This window comes from Schistocerca nitens, chromosome 2 (genome assembly GCF_023898315.1).
Source record: "Schistocerca nitens isolate TAMUIC-IGC-003100 chromosome 2, iqSchNite1.1, whole genome shotgun sequence".
In the NCBI taxonomy this organism is placed as follows: Eukaryota; Metazoa; Arthropoda; class Insecta; order Orthoptera; family Acrididae; genus Schistocerca; species Schistocerca nitens.
Window position 1 is genome coordinate 370736153 of NC_064615.1, and position 18906 is coordinate 370755058.

The window sequence follows — 18906 nt, forward strand, 5'->3', positions numbered from 1 at the left end:
GTATGGATGTGTAGGAGCATACAAATTATTTGAAGCTCACTCCATTACATCTGTTCTGAGATACACACTGAAATTCTATGTTTGTACCATAAGCACTTGTCTTTTTTGAACAGTCAGAATTACTTTATTTTTGGATAGCTTAGATGAAGGGTCTGTTGCTCTCACAAGCACTCTCATTTTACCAGTGAGAATTTGAGAATGGAAGTGTAGTGGGAAAGGAGGAGGGATTTTTTTTTGTGGGGGACGGGGGGGGGGGGGGTGTCAGTGGGGAGGGAGAACCCAAGACAAAATCAAATCCTTCATATGCTGAAGACCTGTATTTTTATTCAGTGTTGTTGTATCATCATCATCATCATTAGTGTTCTACCCAAAGTAGGTTTTCACTTGGTAACTCTTCATGCTCTCCTGTCTTCTGCCATCATTGTCAGGTGTGCATAATTTCTTCTTCTCTTTATGTCATCTGTCATCTTGTACCTTCTCCTTTCTCTCAATCTTCGCCCACAAACTAGCCCTTCCAAAGCATCTGTTAGCAAGTACTTCAGTCTCAATGAGTGTCCTATCCAGTTCTTCCTTTTCTTATAACCTGGAGCAGTCTTCTCTCATCAATCCTTTCCAGCACTCTTTAGTTACTCTCTCCTTCCACCCAGATTGTCCTCTCCATTCTCCTTCATATCCACACCTCAAATGTTTGTAGCCTTTTTCCTTTCAACTCAGTGTCTATGTTTCTGCCCAAGCCTTTTCCTCTGATCTTTATCTAGTTTGACACATAATAATCTCCTCTTTCTATTGAATGCCTCCTTCACTCCACTGAGAGTTTTCACCTTGTGATGCATCTCAAGTTTTCAGTGATAGTATTTCCAAGATATTTAATTGCTCCTGCTTGGCTAGTAATAACTTATTCTACCTTAATATTTATCAGTCTCACCATACTGCTGATCACCGTACTCTTTTGTTTTTGATGTATTGATTCTCACCACATATTCCACACAAGCTCCATTTAGATCTTTTAGATCAGTCGCTTTCTCCCACTAATACCATGCCATCAGCAGTTCTTATACCTTCTATTCTCTTCCCACAGATACATGCTGATCTTTCTCCATCTAAGCCTTTGGCAATAATCTCTTCCAGGTATAAGCTGAAAAAAAAGGAGAGAGGCAACACCCCTTCGAATATTCCTTTCTTCCAACATTTCATCTTCAATCCTTTTTCTTACTTTCTGTTTTTCCAATTAAATGAAAACAGCATAAATTTCTCTACCTTTCTAAATATAACTTTCCCCTACGATTCTTAACAGGCCAATAGCAACTCTTGTTCCTTTTCCTCTTCTAAATCTGAACTGTTCCTCCCCAATCGATTTATCAAATTTTCCATAGAGCTTATCTGTCAGCACTCTCAGCAACACTTCAGCTGCATGAGAAATTAGACTGATAATCCTATGCTCTACACATTTTTTTGCTATTTATCTTTTTCTCAATTGGTATAATTACCATCGCAAGAAAGTCATCAGGACATTCCTCTGTGTCATATGTCCCACTACAGAGGTAGGCTGTTTCTTCCCTTCCCTGTTTTCCAAACTCTCCAACACTTCTACCTGCAAATGATGGATTCCACATGCCTTCAGAGTCTTCATCTCCTTAAACACCTTTTCTACTTTTGCTACCAAGATGCTATTTATTTGAAATGCCAGTTTTGTGCTGCTATGCTTGGGAATAATGCATTTCTACATAAGTAAACATACTGATTGTACAAAACTCCTGACTGAAACAAAATTCAAGCTAAAGTATCTGTACTGAGAGGAGTAATTGGAATAATCAATGGCTAATAATAAATATCACTTCTCATTACCCTCCCTCACCATTACCTCACAGATACTGCGTTAGTGCTTGTGTTTCATAATATGACCAGACATTCCCGTACTGAACTCATCACACAGCTGTCACAGCTGCTACTTCTTTATTTCTGTGTGGGCATTTTAATGAACATGTTGAGCTCTGGAACTATTCAGTGACCTGCTATATGGGTTGAGCATTTGAAGGCCTTAAATTAACACTGACATATTTGCCGAATATAAGGCAGAGCATGCCCTTCAGCATAGATATCCTAGTCATTTTCTACCATCGTTCTGTTGTTAGACACTATTTATTGATTATATTTACATTTTTCAGTGAATGGTGACCAGTTCTCTTCACTTCAGTGATCACATTTTGATTTTGTAATGGGCTGCTTCTATGGTCCATTGTCGAAAGGTGGGGGAGCGTTGGTTCAGTATATCAGGAAGTTGCAGCCACTCACCCGACCAGGCTCTGCAGTTTCGATTGGCGGGCGAAGAAAAGGTCAGGGTGGTTGCTGCAAGATTGACAGATTACAGTCAGAGTCTTTACTGATACTGCAAGCTGGAGTCGAGATAGGCCCTTGTCCTGCTTGTCATGGCCTGGTGTCAACTCGTGATGTCTTCGTATCCAGTATAGTGGAGGCAAATGTATATGTGGCCTTGTATGCTTCCGAGACAGCGCACTGATGGTGTGATGGTGGCCAGCTGATGGTAGCTAATCATTCTCGCAGGCCAAAGTAACTGCTATTAGTGCAGGTGTGAAGACTTTGGCAATGAACTGCTAGGTCTGAAGAATTCTGTGGTCAGCCTGACAGTTTCTAACGTCAGACCCCAAGGAGTGTGGCCAATGCTGCCTTGTGGAGGCTGTCTGAACTGATACAAAGGCCTGCTGAACACTCTCGCCAAACTCGGTCTGTATCATTCTCCTGAATACCAGGACATGTGGGGATCATGTGAAAGTAGCAAGCATACAGAACCAGGGAGCCCTAAAGAAAGTGCCAGCCGAAGTGGTCGTGCGGTTCTGGGCGCAACAGTCTGGATCCGAGCGACCACTACGGTCGCAGGTTCGAATCCTGCCTCGGTCATGGATGTGTGTGATGTCCTTAGGTTAGTTAGGTTTAATTAGTTCTAAGTTCTAGGCGACTGATGACTTCAGAAGTTAAGTCGCATAGTGCTCAGAGCCATTTGAACCTAAAGAAAGTAATGTCTTGTTTGCCTGCAAGCACTCATCTCACTTTTGACCAGGAGAGCCATGCAACTGTGATAGCAATGGTGGTTGACATTTGAGAACAATAGGTTGTGTCACAGACGGACAATGCCGAGAAGTAGCAACTCTTCATAATGGCAGATTTACTGGATTCTAAACGCTATGATACATACATTGACCACTGGCCATACAGCAGCAACAGATCGTTTAATTTATGGCTCATTGGCAGGTAGTTACTAATCATTGGGTTTGGATTAGCTTTCAAAGACTGTTTCCTGAAGATCAAAGTGTGTGGCCTCATTTATATAAAGAGAATCATATTTTTTTTCAGACTGTAGTGTTGTCATTGAAGCTGTCTGATCATTGTGAAACTTACACCGGTCACTCATATGGGATGAAGTTACGCTGGTCAGTCTGTGACTTGGGTGCTGTCGTGGGCAACTGATCGTGAAGCTTATATGACAATAGTACAGGCAGAATTAAAACATTTGAGAGTTGCAGTTGGCAGTAGTGCAGTTAAGAATAGGGTAGATGACGGGACTTCAGTCAAACCTGCGAGACCAAGAAAAGGGTTCAAGAGATGCTACATGTCTGCTAGCTTTAGTCTAGATGTCTCCAATAGCTTCACTGTTCTGGAGACGATAGACAACAATGTGCAGACAATACAAGTAGTTGAAGAAGACATGGACAAAACAGGGAAAACGTCCAAGCTTTGTCTAGTAGTAGTCAAAGTACTTAAAAAAAAAAAAAAAAAAAAAAAAAAAAAGGCACAGAACTCTCTTGGTAGTGAGTACCAACCAACAAATATTTTTAAGCCACATTTGGAGGCCAATGATATAACCTGTTATTTATGATCTATAGGAAGGATCAGGATAAAGAAATATGATTTCTGTAACTGCTGGGAACAGTTTGGACAGTTACCTGAACTTCCTAATTAAGGATGACAGGCACACTGCTGGAAAGGCCCTCACTCCAGTGTGCAGCTTGTTTCACTCGTGTGTGTGTGTGTGTGTGTGTGTGTGTGTGTGTGTGTGCGTGTGCGTGTGCGCGTGCGCGCACGTGCAGCGTGCAGTGTGATTTTTCAACAAAGGCCTCGTAGATTGAAAGCTCATTCGTGACTGTCTCTGGGACTCAGTATCTCCGCTATATGATGAGTAGAAACTACCCTGTTCATGATGCTGCTACAGTTCATCCTGGATTTTTCATTGTTTGATAAAAGAACCAAAAGTAGAGATGAGGCTCTATGTGTGGACATCGATGTGTCCAAGTGAATAATAAACTGAGGAGTCACCAGTGTTTGGATTATTTAACGAGAAACCTTAGTTCTGCTGTATTTGCAATTTGAAACCATCGTCATAATGTTGGCATGGAAATGTGATTGCTACTATTTTTTGCATACTTTTGCTCAGTAATATTTTGAGACAGTGCAGCTTACATGAAAAAGAATTTAATCTACAGAAATGTGCAATAAAAACATCAGTTTTTAACTGGACATCTTACAGAAACCCTTTTGCATTTACTTACCATTTACATACCAGTACATATACTCCATAATTGTATTTGTAGTTAATAACAGGAATAAGTTTCGGATGAACTTAGAAATTCAGTAATTCACAACTGCAATACAACCCATAATTGGTTCCCTTTTACCGACCCCCCAACTCTGGTGACATGGTTTCTGAAAGGTTCAAAGAAAACTTGACCCTCATTTCAAATAGGTACCACCTTTATACAATTTTAGTTGGAGGTGTTTTCAATCTGCCCTTGATGTGTTGGTAAAAATATGTGTTTAAAGTCAGTGGTAGACATAAAAGTCATCTGAAATTGTACTGAATGCCTTATCAGAAAGTTATTTTGAACAACTATTTCAGAAGCCCGCTTGAAGTATAAATGGGTATGTAAAATGTACTTGACCGCATAGGAACAAATAATCCTGACCAGATAGGGAGCATCATGTTAGATACAGGGATTGGTGACCACAAGGTTGTTGTAGCTAGACTGAATACCATAACATGCAAAACCGTTGAAAATAAAAGCAAAAGACATCTATTTAAAAGAAGAGAGAAAAATTCGCTTAGTGCCTTTCTTAAAGACAGCCTCCACTCCTCCCAGTCCGACTGTGTAAGCATAGACCAGATGTGGTCTGAATTCAAAGCTACAGCAGTTGAGAAATGTATACCAAATAAATTAAAAAGAGGTGGTCGTACTGATGCACCAAGGTACACAAAATGGGTCAGAACACTGTTACAGAAGCAATGAAAAAAGCATGCAAGATTTAGAAGAACACACAATCCTGAAGACTAGCGAAGTTTTACAGGAGCTTGAAATTTACTGAAATCTTGCAGAAAACCCAAAGAGGTTCTGGTCATATGTAAAGTACATCAGTGGCAAGACACAATCAATTGCTTCACTGCGTTATAATAGAGGTGATGTTATTGATGACAGTGCCCCTAACGCCGAATTACTAAACATGGTTTCTGAAATTCTTTCACAAAAGAAGAAGACGTAAATATTCCAGTATTTGAACCAAGAACAACTGCCAACATAAGTGACTTATACGTAGATATTCTTGGTATAAGAAGCACTTAAAAAAGGCACGGCTCTGATACAGATTGTATACCAGTCAGGTTCATTTCACAGTATGCCTATACAATAGCAATCATATGCAGCTGCTCACTCGAGAAAGATCTGTATCCAAAGATTGGAAAGTTGAACCAGTGACACCAATACCCAAGAAAGGAAATTGCTGAGTTATAGACCCTTGTCATTGACATCAATTTGCAGTAGGATTTTGAAACATACACTGTGCTCAAACATGAATTACTTCAAAGAAAATGAGTTACTGACAAATGGCCAACACAGATTCAGGAAATATCATTGTTGTGAAACATAACTAGTTCTTTCTACTCACAAAGTAATGAGTGCTATTGCTGTGTGGTGTGGGATCCACATCAGATAAATTGACAGAGGATATTGAAAATGTTCAAGGAAGGACACCTAGTTTTGTGTTACTGCAGAATAAGGGAGAGAGTGCCACAGGTGTGATACATGAATTGGGATGGCAGTCATTAAAATGCATTTTTCACTGCAGCAGGACCTTTTCATGAAATTTCAATCACCAACTTTATCTCAAGCATGATAATATTTTATTGGCATCCACCCACATAGGGAAAAATGATCATCATACAATTAGAGGAATCAGAGCTCACTTGAAAAGATTTGTGTTCATTTTTTCTCCTGCACTGTTTGAGAGTGGAATGGTGGAGAAATAGCTTGAAAGTGGTTTGAAGAACCCTCTGTCAGGCACTTAATTGTGAATTGCAGAATAATCATGTAGATGTAGGTGCAGATGTAGATACAAGAAGTAGAAATAATTTTCATGCATCCCACACTAGGGTTCATATAGAGTTCATACAGATATACAAGAAAAGGCTTCTTAAAATGTTGCCTTCCACAGTGCTCACTTGAGTACAGTCCACATATTTGTAGGATAACCACTGCCATTTTGAGAGAACATTTATCGCAGCTGAAGAATAATTAGAAGAGATGTAATTGTTCCTTGTGAGTGTTTATACTGCTGACACCCTTGCAGAACTTCTTGTCAAAAATAGCTCACAGTCAAAAAGCATATTAAAAAGAGTGAGAAGCTTGTTTCAAAGATGCTCAAGTCGAAGCAAGTCGATGAACTGTCACAGTAGGAGAAAATATATGGGGTTTGTAGGTACTGATTTTAATATTTGAAACACAGTCATTTTAATTACTTCAGCTTCGCTTTGTTTCACTTTGGGATTGATGAATGCAGGAATTTATTTGTACGTTAATATCTCTGCCCACCATTTCTGTCACTTTTTATGGAGACAACAGAGTATTTCATATCTTTATGTATGCTGCAGGAAGGAGATGCTAGAGAAACGGGCCGCTCGACGACAGAGAAGACAAGATTTGGCTCGCCGACGAACTGCTGCAGCACAGGAGCGCATGAGACTCATTAGCCAACTGGCTCGGAAGGACAAACGTGAGGACACATTTGGCATGCGGGATGAAGACTGGGATGTGTACAAGGCAATAAATAAGGTGAACATTGTTGCTTGAAGTATTTATCAGATCTTTGCTAGTCAGTTGGTTCCCTAGTTCAAAATTTGTACACATTGGTAACAGTTGTAGGGCTAGTGTAATGTGTCTGTTTACTGATAGTGCTGTATATTTAAGACTGCTATATGTGGCATTGTATGGACCTTTACAGAAAGTAGTGAATGTCCCGTTGTCCAGTTGTTTATTTAATTTGGAATATGTTGAAACATTCCAGGTCCATCAAGGAAGCTAACTATAACTTGTCAAAGTAAGTTTCTTGAAGTACAGTGTGAAGCAAGACAAACAATTCACAATGTCACTGAATGGTGCTTTTGTAGATCAATGTGGAACAGTATTGAAAACTAGTGCATCAGTAGGGCACTATTATGAAACCGTTATTACTTTCTTATTTTACTTCTACTTTGTTACTGCTTCTTGGTATGACACACACAATGCATGCAGTACCTGAGCATAATTGTACTGAGCTTAGCTTGCCCCCCCTCCTCCACCTCACCTCCTCCACCCACACATTGAGGGACTGAGTGTTTGTGTTTGTTTTTTATTGTTCTAAAAATTATCAAGTCTAACATTTAGTGTGCCATAGCCACTCTTTCTTTGATGGAGTACTTTAACCTCTCAAGTGACCACCACATGGAGCCAGGCCTGGATCTAGGGGAGGGCAGACTGGGGTACGTGTCCTGGGTGGCAATTTCAGGGGGCACTAGATTCATATTCTTGAAGAAAGAAAACCTTGTTTCACAAATCGCCTAGCATCCAATGCACGTTGGTCTATCGATTATGAATAATATTTTGAAACGTGTCCGTGATGGTTTTTGAACACATTCGAACACATTCTAAGTTGATTTCTGAACGAAATCATAAGTTGATTTTATAATGTGTGCATAAGGTACTTGATGTCTCTGCCAGTGGAATCCCCGTCGCATCAAGAAATAAAAAAAAACTTTCCCACAGACAAAAGGGAATGGGGCTATAAGAGCTGAGCCAAATGAACTGGTGAATACCAATCACTGTTTGTTTATGTGGTTATGTGGCTGATTGGGTGTGCGACTAATCAGTGCTGCTATAATTATTAGCAAAATCCAGAGATTCAGACTAACAGGGTGAAAATAAATGACTAACAGGAATAACAAGTAAGAAAGATTGCATATATCTTATTGGTGCATCCAAGAAAATGAAATTTTGACAGAAAATTTTTGCCTAATCGCTTCACTACCAAGGGCCAGTTGTACTGTTCCTGGTTAGCAGCTGCTTAAGTTCTATTCTCGGAATAGCACAGAAAACGCTTTGTACAAACATTTAATAATGCCTAACTGGAGAATAATCATGGTGATTCTGGCAGTGTTAGCGAAGTTAACCGGAGAATAAGTTTTGACAGTGGCAGGAGCAGATACAGAATTAGCAATGACAAAGATTGTTTGTTACAACGAGGAAGGAAAAGAAACGGGGATGTCATACAGATTATGTGGAAGAATATAATGATTCCAAATTTATATAAATACTGCATAATGCTACTACTATTTGATCTCATGAACTGGAGCGAATGAACAAAATGTGAAACTATTTCCCTAACATAAAACATTTTGCTTGTACTACGCATAATAGGCATTTGATTTTGGTACTTCATCAGTTATATTCCGTTGTGTTATTTACGTAAATGAGGTAGATAAAAATGACCATTTGTACCAAAACAATCTCGCTTATTTGGTGTTGTTACAACTGCTGCAATATTAGAAAGGCCTATTTCATTTTGTCTAGCAGATAGTGACGAAATAGGTGCAATGAAATAGAAACCATCTAAGTCTTGGGTAATATACTTACTAACAGCTTTTTCAGTATTACACGACAACATTTAACGAACTTTGAAGAGGTAATAGATTCTTTGGCAGAAAAGAAAGTGTGAGGGTGTAAAGCTGTAATAAGATTAGAGAAAAAAATGCGGGGACCTAAGGATTGAAGAAATGTGTACTGTCTTGCTTGTCTCTTGCCTTTACTGGTTTTATGTTCTCTGTATTTAATTTTAGGTCATGCAAAACAGAAAGTTGTTTGCTAATAGGCAATAAACAGTGCAAATTTTCTGAAGAATTCTTAGTCTCCTGGTCACAAATAACCCCACCCCATATTAATTGTGAGTTTTTTTTAAGGGAGGTAGGATGTCAAACCAGCTGACTGGAAGCAGGAGAGGCACCATAGAACATTTTAATTTCCACAGTTTTGAATATATTTGTGATGGCTTCCATTACAAAATATACACTTTCAAATTCTGCAGAGTGAAATACGGTGCCATGTGATGGAAGAATGCCGAGTGAAGAGGCATGGCACTGAATTTTGGCACACTTGAGACCAAATAGTATGTCCTACACACACACACACACACACACACACACACACACACACACACACACACGAGGCTGCATGGAGCTGCCTGCCTCATTACATGACTTCTTGTTAGTTCTTAGTATTGTTTAGTCATTATCTTCTTCTTCATTGTTATTCACTTACATTTTGTCTTACTTTACTAATTCAGGAGCAAAATAGTTCTCTTTACTATTCTTCCTGCTCCCAATCCCTTACCTCATGTCTCATACCCCTGTAATAGATCTAGATGCAAGACCTGACCCATACATCCTCCTACCACCAGCTACTCCAGTCTGGTCACTAACATCACCTATCCCATCAAAGGCAGGGCTACCTGTGAAACCAGTCATGTGGTCTACAAGCTAAGCTGCAATAACTGTGCTGCATTCTATGTAGGCATGACAATCAACAAGCTGTCTGTCCGCATGAACGGCCGCCGACAAACTGTGGCCAAAAAACAAGTGGACCACCTTGTAGCTGAACACGCTGCCAAACATGATACCCATCATCTCAATGACTGCTTCACAGCCTGTGCCATATGGATCCTTCCCACCAACACCAGCTTTTCTGAATTGCACAGGTGGTAACTTTCCCTACAATCCTACGTTCCCGTAATCCTCCTGGCCTCAACCTTAGTTTGTAGTATGTTTGATTGTGATCCGTCGATCACCTCACATGAGTGTGGTCTGACCTTCCAACATTGCAGGTGTCACAACTGTGTGTGGGCAGCCAGCACACAGGAGATTGGACAGGTTTGCACAACCTTGTTGCGGTGATGACAGATGCCTCACCAAAACGACTTGCGATGCTTTTGTTCACTGTCAGGTCTCCATAGACATTCTGCAACCTACTATAAATATATGTGATGCTCTAGTTTTCCACCAAAGTAAATGCAGTGACAGCTCTCTGCTTCGAATGCAACTCCCTTAGAGTCATCATTTTGAAGGCTACCTATAGCACTGCCACTTATTGAAACTTCATGAAACTAGAGGCACTGATGCAGGAATATTTCACAATGTCCCACAACAAATTATGCATTTTTTCAACCAAAACTGGCTGAGGGAAAAAATGGATTGCATTACTTATTGACCACCCTTTTTAATTTGCTTCACTTTCTAGTAAATCAGTAATGGCAAGAAGTTCTGGAAACAGTTCCACAAAACAGCTTGTGACTGTGTTGAGAGTTTCCTCATCTTACCATGGCCACCAGCTAATGGTAACCGACCTTGTGCTACTTACCTCCTCATGCGGTAAGGTAAGCAGGTCTTAGCAGGTGACCATGTCTTGTTGCTATGAGTATATTTATCAATATTGTTATTTTCTTGCTTGAAGTTCTAGTACTTATCATGCAGTTATTTATTGGATTTTCCATGCTTGAAACTAATGAACATTGTGCAAACATCATAAAATAAAGTCACAAGTGGAAAAAAGTGTAATACTCATGAAATATTGTGACTATGTAGGCTTACCGAGTCTAATAACTGATAACATTCTCTTGAGTCTACAAACAGATCATGAAGTCATCTTGATGTGATATTTCTGCTGTCTGTCTGGCTGCCATCTTCAGGTGAGGATACTGTTGGATGAACTCAGAACTGAATTCAGACTGCAAGTGGCAGCTGCTTTATATGACATGAGAAGGCCAACAGCACGTGCTCAGAAAATGGTCATAACTGCCCTCTAGTGCAAGTGAACATACCGAGCCCCAGTGGTGGAAGCTGCCGACATTGATAAATCGCTGTCAAAAACTGTTCTGATGGCTGAATCAAAGACCGTTGTTTTTCAGTGTCTGATAAAACAGCGTTGCAAATCTTACTTAAAGGGTAACCCTTGCCTCTATTTAAAACCTACTTTGTTTTTTGAGTTATGTCGAAGATACGTTTATGGTATGGCCACATGGGGGGGGGGGGGGGGGGGGGGGAGAGAGAGAGAGAGAGAGAGAGAGAGAGAGAGAGAGAGAGAGAGAGAGAGAGAGACTGACTTAACTGTTCTGTAGATCATTTCAGTTGCCTTCATCCCAGCATCAAGTTCATGCTGGAGATTGAGAGGGATGGAAAGCTTCCATTTCTAGATATCTTGATTTACAGAAATGATGATGGGACACTGGTCCACAGTGTTTATCGAAAGCTCACACACATGACTATTAACTGCATGTATTATGCTGTTGTTCTCTGTTCCTATGCACGGGGATCCTGTGGACTTCGGCAAGAAGAGCTTATGTCATTTCAAATGCAGAAAGCTTGACACAAGAGCTGAGTCATCTTAAAGTTTGTGTTCAAACAGAATGGCTATACAGACAGACAAACCCATCATGCTTTCTATGCGGAATCATTTGAAGATATATGTAAATTGGTGGCTTTCTTACCTTTTGCTGGGAGCATATCTTCAAAAATAGGAAGAATTTTAAAAATATATAAATCGAAAATGTTTTTCACCTGCCACCCAACATCAGAGTCCTCCTTGGCTTTGTAAAGGATGACTTGAGATTGTGGATGCCTGGTCTATACAAAATCCCCTGCCATTGTGGGAAAGCTTATATCAGTCAAATAATTTGTTCAGTTCAGGACAGATGTGTTGAGCACTAGTGCCACACGTTTGTTTCAGCCTGAGAAACCTGCAGCGGCAGAGAGAGAGACATAAAGGTTGTATGAAGAGATACAAATACATTGAAATCTGACAGTCTTATAAATAGAGACAAGAGGTACCTTTTAAGTAAGATTTGAAATGCTGCTTTATCAGACATTAAAAAAACACTGATCTTTTATTTGGCCATCAGAATATCTTTTGATAGTGATTTATTAATTTCGCCAGGTTCCACCATTGGCACACTATATATTCACTTGCGCTAGAGGACAGTTAAGATGATTTATTGCACAAGTGCAGTTGGCCTTCTGTGGCATAAAAAGGAGACCCTGCTCACAGTCTGCATTCAGTTATGGCGGTTTTGTGCAACAACATACTCAGCTGAAGATGGCAACCAGGTGGACCATGGAAATATTCTGTCAAGATGACTCCATGATCCAGCTGCAGACCTGAGAAGAATATTGTTAATGATATATAGTGTGCTTTGGGTTTAATAGATAGGTGAAGCCAGCAGTGGCAGCTCAGATCCTTTGTTATCTTTGTGGGGAAAGTGTTTTCAGGCAAAACATGACAGAAACAGATTTTATTGTTTGGAAAAAAAAAAAAAAAAGGCATTCTGGCATTAATGGTTTCCAACATTCGAAAACTATCAATAACTGAAGATGTGATGGACTGGGGCCATTTACCAATCATGCGACATTTCCATTCAATAGGCAGAGTTCAGAAGTTAGGTTTAGGAGTACTGCGTGCTCTAATTCATAGTAACAAAAACTAAGTGGATGAATATCACTGCATATTAATCCAGTCCTAACCAGGAAATAACTCACCTGTCACAGCGTTGCCAGACATTTTCTACATTTTTGCCAAAATTCACTTGTACTACTAGCAGGAAGAATACCAGCCAACGAGTTCATTTATTGGGCTATGAAGTGTCTATACCTGACTTCTCAAAAACGTGACCATTGAGGGCAGGAGTACCCAAAGAATATGTCAGTGAGTCTTACAGTTTTGTAACTAGATTTAGGGACTAGAGCAGTCTTACTAATGAACTCGGATGCACAGACTTTAAAATAAACACCATAAATCAATAACTGTCGCAGCTACATGTGTTTCTCTGTTGTAAGCACAGGAAAAACTGAAAAACTCATTCACCAGATGGGATTCACATTTTTGGAATGTTCCTGTGGTTATACTGTAAACACATGCCTTTCGATCTTTATAGACTTTGAAAGAATATTGTTATTGGCATAGGAAACCCAAAGAATTCGTTAACAACACAGCATTCATTGCAAAATGTGAATATCCACAGAGAGTTCATAAGCTATGAATAACATGAAGTTCCAGATCAAGAAAGTTTACTGTGCATGGAAATCATATGCCAAGACCAAAAAAGCGGCCTCAAAAAGGAGTGCAGAAATTCAAACCCCCAAACATGATGAAGAAGAAGAAGAAGAAGATGATGATGATGATGATAAGTCATCCTTAAGCAAAACTCTCACTCACTCTATAGATACGAAAAACACAACAAAAATCACCTACTCATAACCATTACAATATTACCATTTCTGATGCTTGGTCAACAAAAGCGAAAAGTGTCTGTATTGAGGAGCTTTTCAACTTGCAGGTGCTACTTGTCTGTGCAGCACTCTACAGTTGGGGCAGAGTGTTATTAATCTAGTCCCTGATAGTTTCAAACGAACAATGCTTCTGGGCTTCTACAATATTCACATGATAATTATTGAAGTTTAATGCGATGGCTATGATAGTAGATGCTTTCCTCTCACAAACCGTTGGGAGTAGGATCATCTCCAGGAGTGTTGATCCTTCCCCACCTGCTTATCATGAGGGAAACCTGCTCTAAAACCATTATCCATCCAAATCTCTGTTAACTCCTACACAACCCTCCACCTCTTTGTAACCCACACTGGACCAGCATTAGAAGATTTGGTTCCCCTGAACGTGAATGTTGAACTTTAAAACAATCACACCCCAGGCCGGTAAAGCTGGAGGCTTGGAATCCTGCACTGAAATGTCAGTCTGCCCCATGGGTTGCAGGAGAAGTGTTGGAGTTGTGGGCAAAGGCGCAGAGGTGAGGAGACTACTGTCCTTAAGTCTGGGCAGCTCCTATTAAAGAACAACTCCAAATAAATTTGCATATTGATGATATACTTCTGCTGATTCACAGCAGGAGGAAACATTTTATCACCAAGACCATGTCCATTTGAAACAGAGTGATCTAACATGATCCATAAGTTGAATGCGAATATTAGACTAAAAAACAGTTGTGCCTACACAACTAGTTGCATTTTAACCAATGAAGAACTGTAACAGTTCTATGAAGATGTGGCAACAGCAGAAAATTCAGAAACTACTACAATTTCTGTAATATTTATACAAACATAGGGATGAAGTCCACAGGAGACCATCCCTTCATTGCAAACTTTGGACTTTCTACTGGAAACCAAGCGGACAAGAGATGATGAATTTTCTTAATAACCAACAGGAAAGTTAAGAGAAATGGAGCTTCACACAAAACTTTGGACTTTCTACTGGAAACCAAGCGGACAAGAGATGATGAATTTTCTTAATAACCAACAGGAAAGTTAAGAGAAATGGGGCTTCACAACCACTCAGCTGAAATTACCAGCAGTATTCGAACAGCAGCAAAGTAAGTCAGCGCACTCCAAAGCAGAAAAATCTAAAATTCAACCTCAAAACAGAATAGCGTATAGAAGAAAGCTGAAATACTGACGGACGATCCAAATACAGAGACTTCAATAAAAACATAAAGAAGTTGATCGTAATAAATTACTGAACGCAAAAAACAAAGACTGACCGAAGAGACCATCATAATCAATGTGATAATGAGAATCCTTCGTTCCAGTCAATCAGAAGGGAAGCTTACCATCCGCAGCATTCCTAACACCCAAGGAGAAGTTGTTAGTGAAAGAGACAAAATTATAAAAACTGGTGAGGATTTTCATTGGGAACTATACAGTCAATCACTGTCAAGCCAAAGCTTGCATGACAAATCATGAATATTTGTTATGAATTTGGCACTGGAATAACAGGAACTTATATAATAATAAAAAAAAAAAATGGAAACAGCTCTGAAACAACTCAAGAATCATAAGACATCAGGAGAAGATCAGATTACGTGCGAGATGCCGAGAATTGGAGGAAAGACAAAGAAGCACTCCTAATTCTATTAAGTAAACATACCTACCGAGTGGGGTGGCGCAGTGGTTAAACACTGGACTCGCATTCGGGAGGACGACAGTTCAATCCCGCGTCCAGCCATCCTGATTTAGGTTTTCCGTGATTTCCCTAAATCACTCCAGGCAAATGCCGGGATGGTTGGGCTGGTTCCTCTGAAAGGGCACGGCTGACTTCCTTCCCAATCCTTCCCTAATCCGATGAGACCGATGACCACGCTGTCTGGTCTCCTTCCCCAAACCCACCAACCAACCTAAACATATCTAAGAAGGAGATTCAAGAGTCATGGAAAAATGCAGAAGTTGTTCCTCTTAAAAAAAGATGATAACACTAATATCAAGAATTTTGTGTGTATTAGTCTTTTATTCATATTTTACAACCTGCAAACAAATATCACTACAAACAATCTGAGTCAGAAATTTGACTTTCACCAGCAAGTTGGGTAACGGGGCTTCAGAAAAGGGTAAAGTACTGCTGACCATATTAAAGCAGTATGTACACTGATAGAGAAATGTACAGAATATGATGTCCCACAGTGGGGTGGAGGACTGTTGATGCTGTTCACACTCTGTTGAGTAATTCTTTCATAGACAGGAAATAAGTCTGTGCTATAATCCAGCTAACAGTGGCACTGTTAAAATAAAGCAGTTTGGTATCATGAACTGCAATTGGTAGTTTGGCAGCATGAATCTGCAGCTTATGGATGGTCTCTGCAAATTCTAGAACCATCTGCCCACCTGTGCCATGGCATTCTTTTGCTTCTTTCTTCAGTCACTGGATGCCCACTACTAGACATAGACCTCTTTCAGAGAGATCCATGTTGATCTTTTCTGGTCAATCTGGAACCAGGTTTTTCCTGCATGTCAGTGGATGTAGTCTCTCCATCTTGTCAGAGGATGTCTGACACTTTTACTTGACTCCCTTCGACATCATTGCATCAGCGTTGTGGTCCATTTAAATTTGTTCCTGGCCACGTGTTCTGCCCAACGCCACTTCAGTCTTGCTATCTGCTCAGCATTGTCATAGATCACTATGCTTATCGTTATCTGTTAGTTCTTGATCTTGCCTCTCAGATTCGCTCAAAACATTGCTTTCTCTATTGCCTTTTGACGGACACAAAGTCAACCTGACAGGATGCATGAGTCATAATCTTTACTTTTTAAATTTGTGAAGGATACTTGGTTTACAGAGAATGTATGCAAGTTCCTCGAGTGCCATTTAGGTGGGGCCAATTTTCTGGTTGACCTTGGCTGTATGATTATGTTTTCCAAGTTGTATTTTATGCCCCAGTTAAATTTATTCATTTACTACTTCCAGAGGGTGGTTTTCAATGGAGGCCATAATGTTGATAGGGCTCATGACTTGGGGATTTTGAAGATTAATTTTGACATCTACAACTTACGAAGCTTTTTTGAGTTCTTGGATTATTTTTGACAGTTGGCTCGTGTCACTGCCAAAGGGGATATCATCATCTGCAAGGCAAAGATGGTCGAGACAATTTTTCCGTGTTGATACAATAACCTTTATGTCCACATGACAGACACTTTTAACACATCCCACATAGTGAAGATAAATAATTTAGGCGAGATTGTGTCTCCATGTGTGATGCCACTTCTCACGGGAACCTTTCCAGTTATCCAGTCTTCCAGTATTTTCACTCGTAGAGTGGCATTCTTGTAAATGAAGTGGATGAATTTGGTGTATTTATAGTCAATGTGGGCTCCATTTATTGTGCTCAATACTGCCCAGGTTTCAGTCACATCGAGCTCCCTCTGGTGTCTATGTAGGTCATGTGATTTTGGATGTTATACCCCATATATTTCTCTTGTCAGTTTGTGTACTGCTTGGACATGGTTAATGGTACTGATCCTTTTGTGAATCCTACCTGTTTGACTGGCTAGTAAAATCAAATTTCTCATTCGATTGGTTTGTAATGATTTTTGTTAGCAGCATGTAAAATGTAGAAAAAAAGAATTACACCTGAATTCTTGATGTTTGTGTTAACTTTTTTGAGGAGGAGAATGACTGCTGCGTTTTCCCATGACTCTGGGATCTTCCCATTCTCAAGGCATTTGTTCAGTAGAATTAGGAGTGCTTATTTGTGCCCCCCCCCCCACCCCCACCCCCATCCTCTCCTGATGCCTTCCAATTCTGCAATTCTTGAGTTGTTTCAGAGCTGTTTCCATTTCATTTTTATTGATAAGTTCTATTTCGTCTAGTCTCACTCATGATTCATCATGCAGGCTTTGGCTCAACAGTGACTGACCACAGAGCTTCCTGTGGAAATCCTCAACATTTTTTATAATTTTCTGTCTTTCAGTAACTATTTATTGTCAGCCATTCCAAATGTTGTGGTTGATAAACTGGCCTTTTGATTGACTGGGACAAAGTATTATGTTCACATTGATTTTGATGATCTCCTCAATCAGTCTTATGTTTACTGATTTCTTCTGATCACCCTCTATGCTTTTGTTGAGGTCTCTGTATTTGGACATGTCTCTATCAGTGTTTTACCTTTCTTCTGTAAGCTGTTCTGTTTTGAGACTAAATCTCAGATTTTACATATTTGTAGTGTTATACACCCACATTCTTTACTGCTGTTAGAATACTGCTGGTAATTTCTGCTGAGAGTTCATTCAGTTCCATTCAACTTAACTTTTCTGTTGCTTGTTAAGAAAGTTCATTATAATTTGCTCTCTGGTTTTGTGTGGAAAGTCCCTAATTTCCAATGAAGAGGATGTGTTAAACTCTCCAAGTATTAGGGCTGATGTGGTGCATTCTGAATTTTTTGCTCTTGTCAGGTCTGCACTGAACTGCTCTAGTTCTTCATCAGTTGAGGTGGAAGAAGGTGCCTAGTCACAATTGATTTGAAGGCTGTATGTAGTGTCAACCTCAAGGATCATGTAGGGGCACTCTGTCTGAAATGGATATGGTCTTGGAGATGAGATGTTCCCTCCTGTTGTGAATTAGCAGAGCTACACCATCAATAAGTGAATTTATGCCTTAGTTATTCCAAAGTAAGACATGACTGGGCTGCAGAACTGTAGTCACTTCATTTTTGAGCCTCATTTCCCTGACTCTGAGCATGTCCCCTTTGATGATCTGCAATTCCTGTTCCAAAGAGTCGAGATGCTCTTCAAGTTTTGTGGTGCAAATATTATATGCAGCAACATAGGAAGTTTAGTTCAAGTTGATCCTATTTTCTTTGTGTTTAGTATTTTGTCTAATTCAATTACTCAGCTAGTTGACCCCTCCTGACCTCTAAAATCCACGTGGCAGACTGACATTTAAGTGCAAGATTCTGAGTTTGCAGCTTTGCTTGCCTGGGATGTGCTTATTGTAAACTTCAACATTCTCATTTGTGGAAGGCTTGCACCATATCTTCTCATGCTGGCCCAATGTGGGTTGCAAAGAGGTGGTGGGATGTGTAGGAATTAATAGAAATTTCAATGGATAAGGGTTTTAGGGCATGTTCCCCTCCTGATATGCAAGTGAGGAAGTAGTAGTGCTCGTATAGGGAGGGTCATCACTCGCGGAGATGATCCTGCTCCCACCAGTTCATGAGAGGGAAGCATTATCATGTGAATATTGTGTAGCCTAGAGGCATCATTCACATGAAACT

At 40.0% G+C, this 18906-nt stretch overlaps 1 protein-coding gene across 2 annotated transcripts in view; it reads left to right on the forward strand.

Moving 5' to 3' along the window:
* Positions 1–18906, forward strand: part of LOC126234407 (actin-related protein 5) — a 171606-nt gene that overhangs the window by 128969 nt on the left and 23731 nt on the right. For both annotated transcript variants that reach the window (XM_049943096.1, XM_049943097.1), the window contains exon 9: positions 6932–7112. In XM_049943096.1, coding sequence (XP_049799053.1) covers positions 6932–7112 — 181 coding nt within the window. The remainder of the gene's footprint in view (positions 1–6931; positions 7113–18906) is intronic.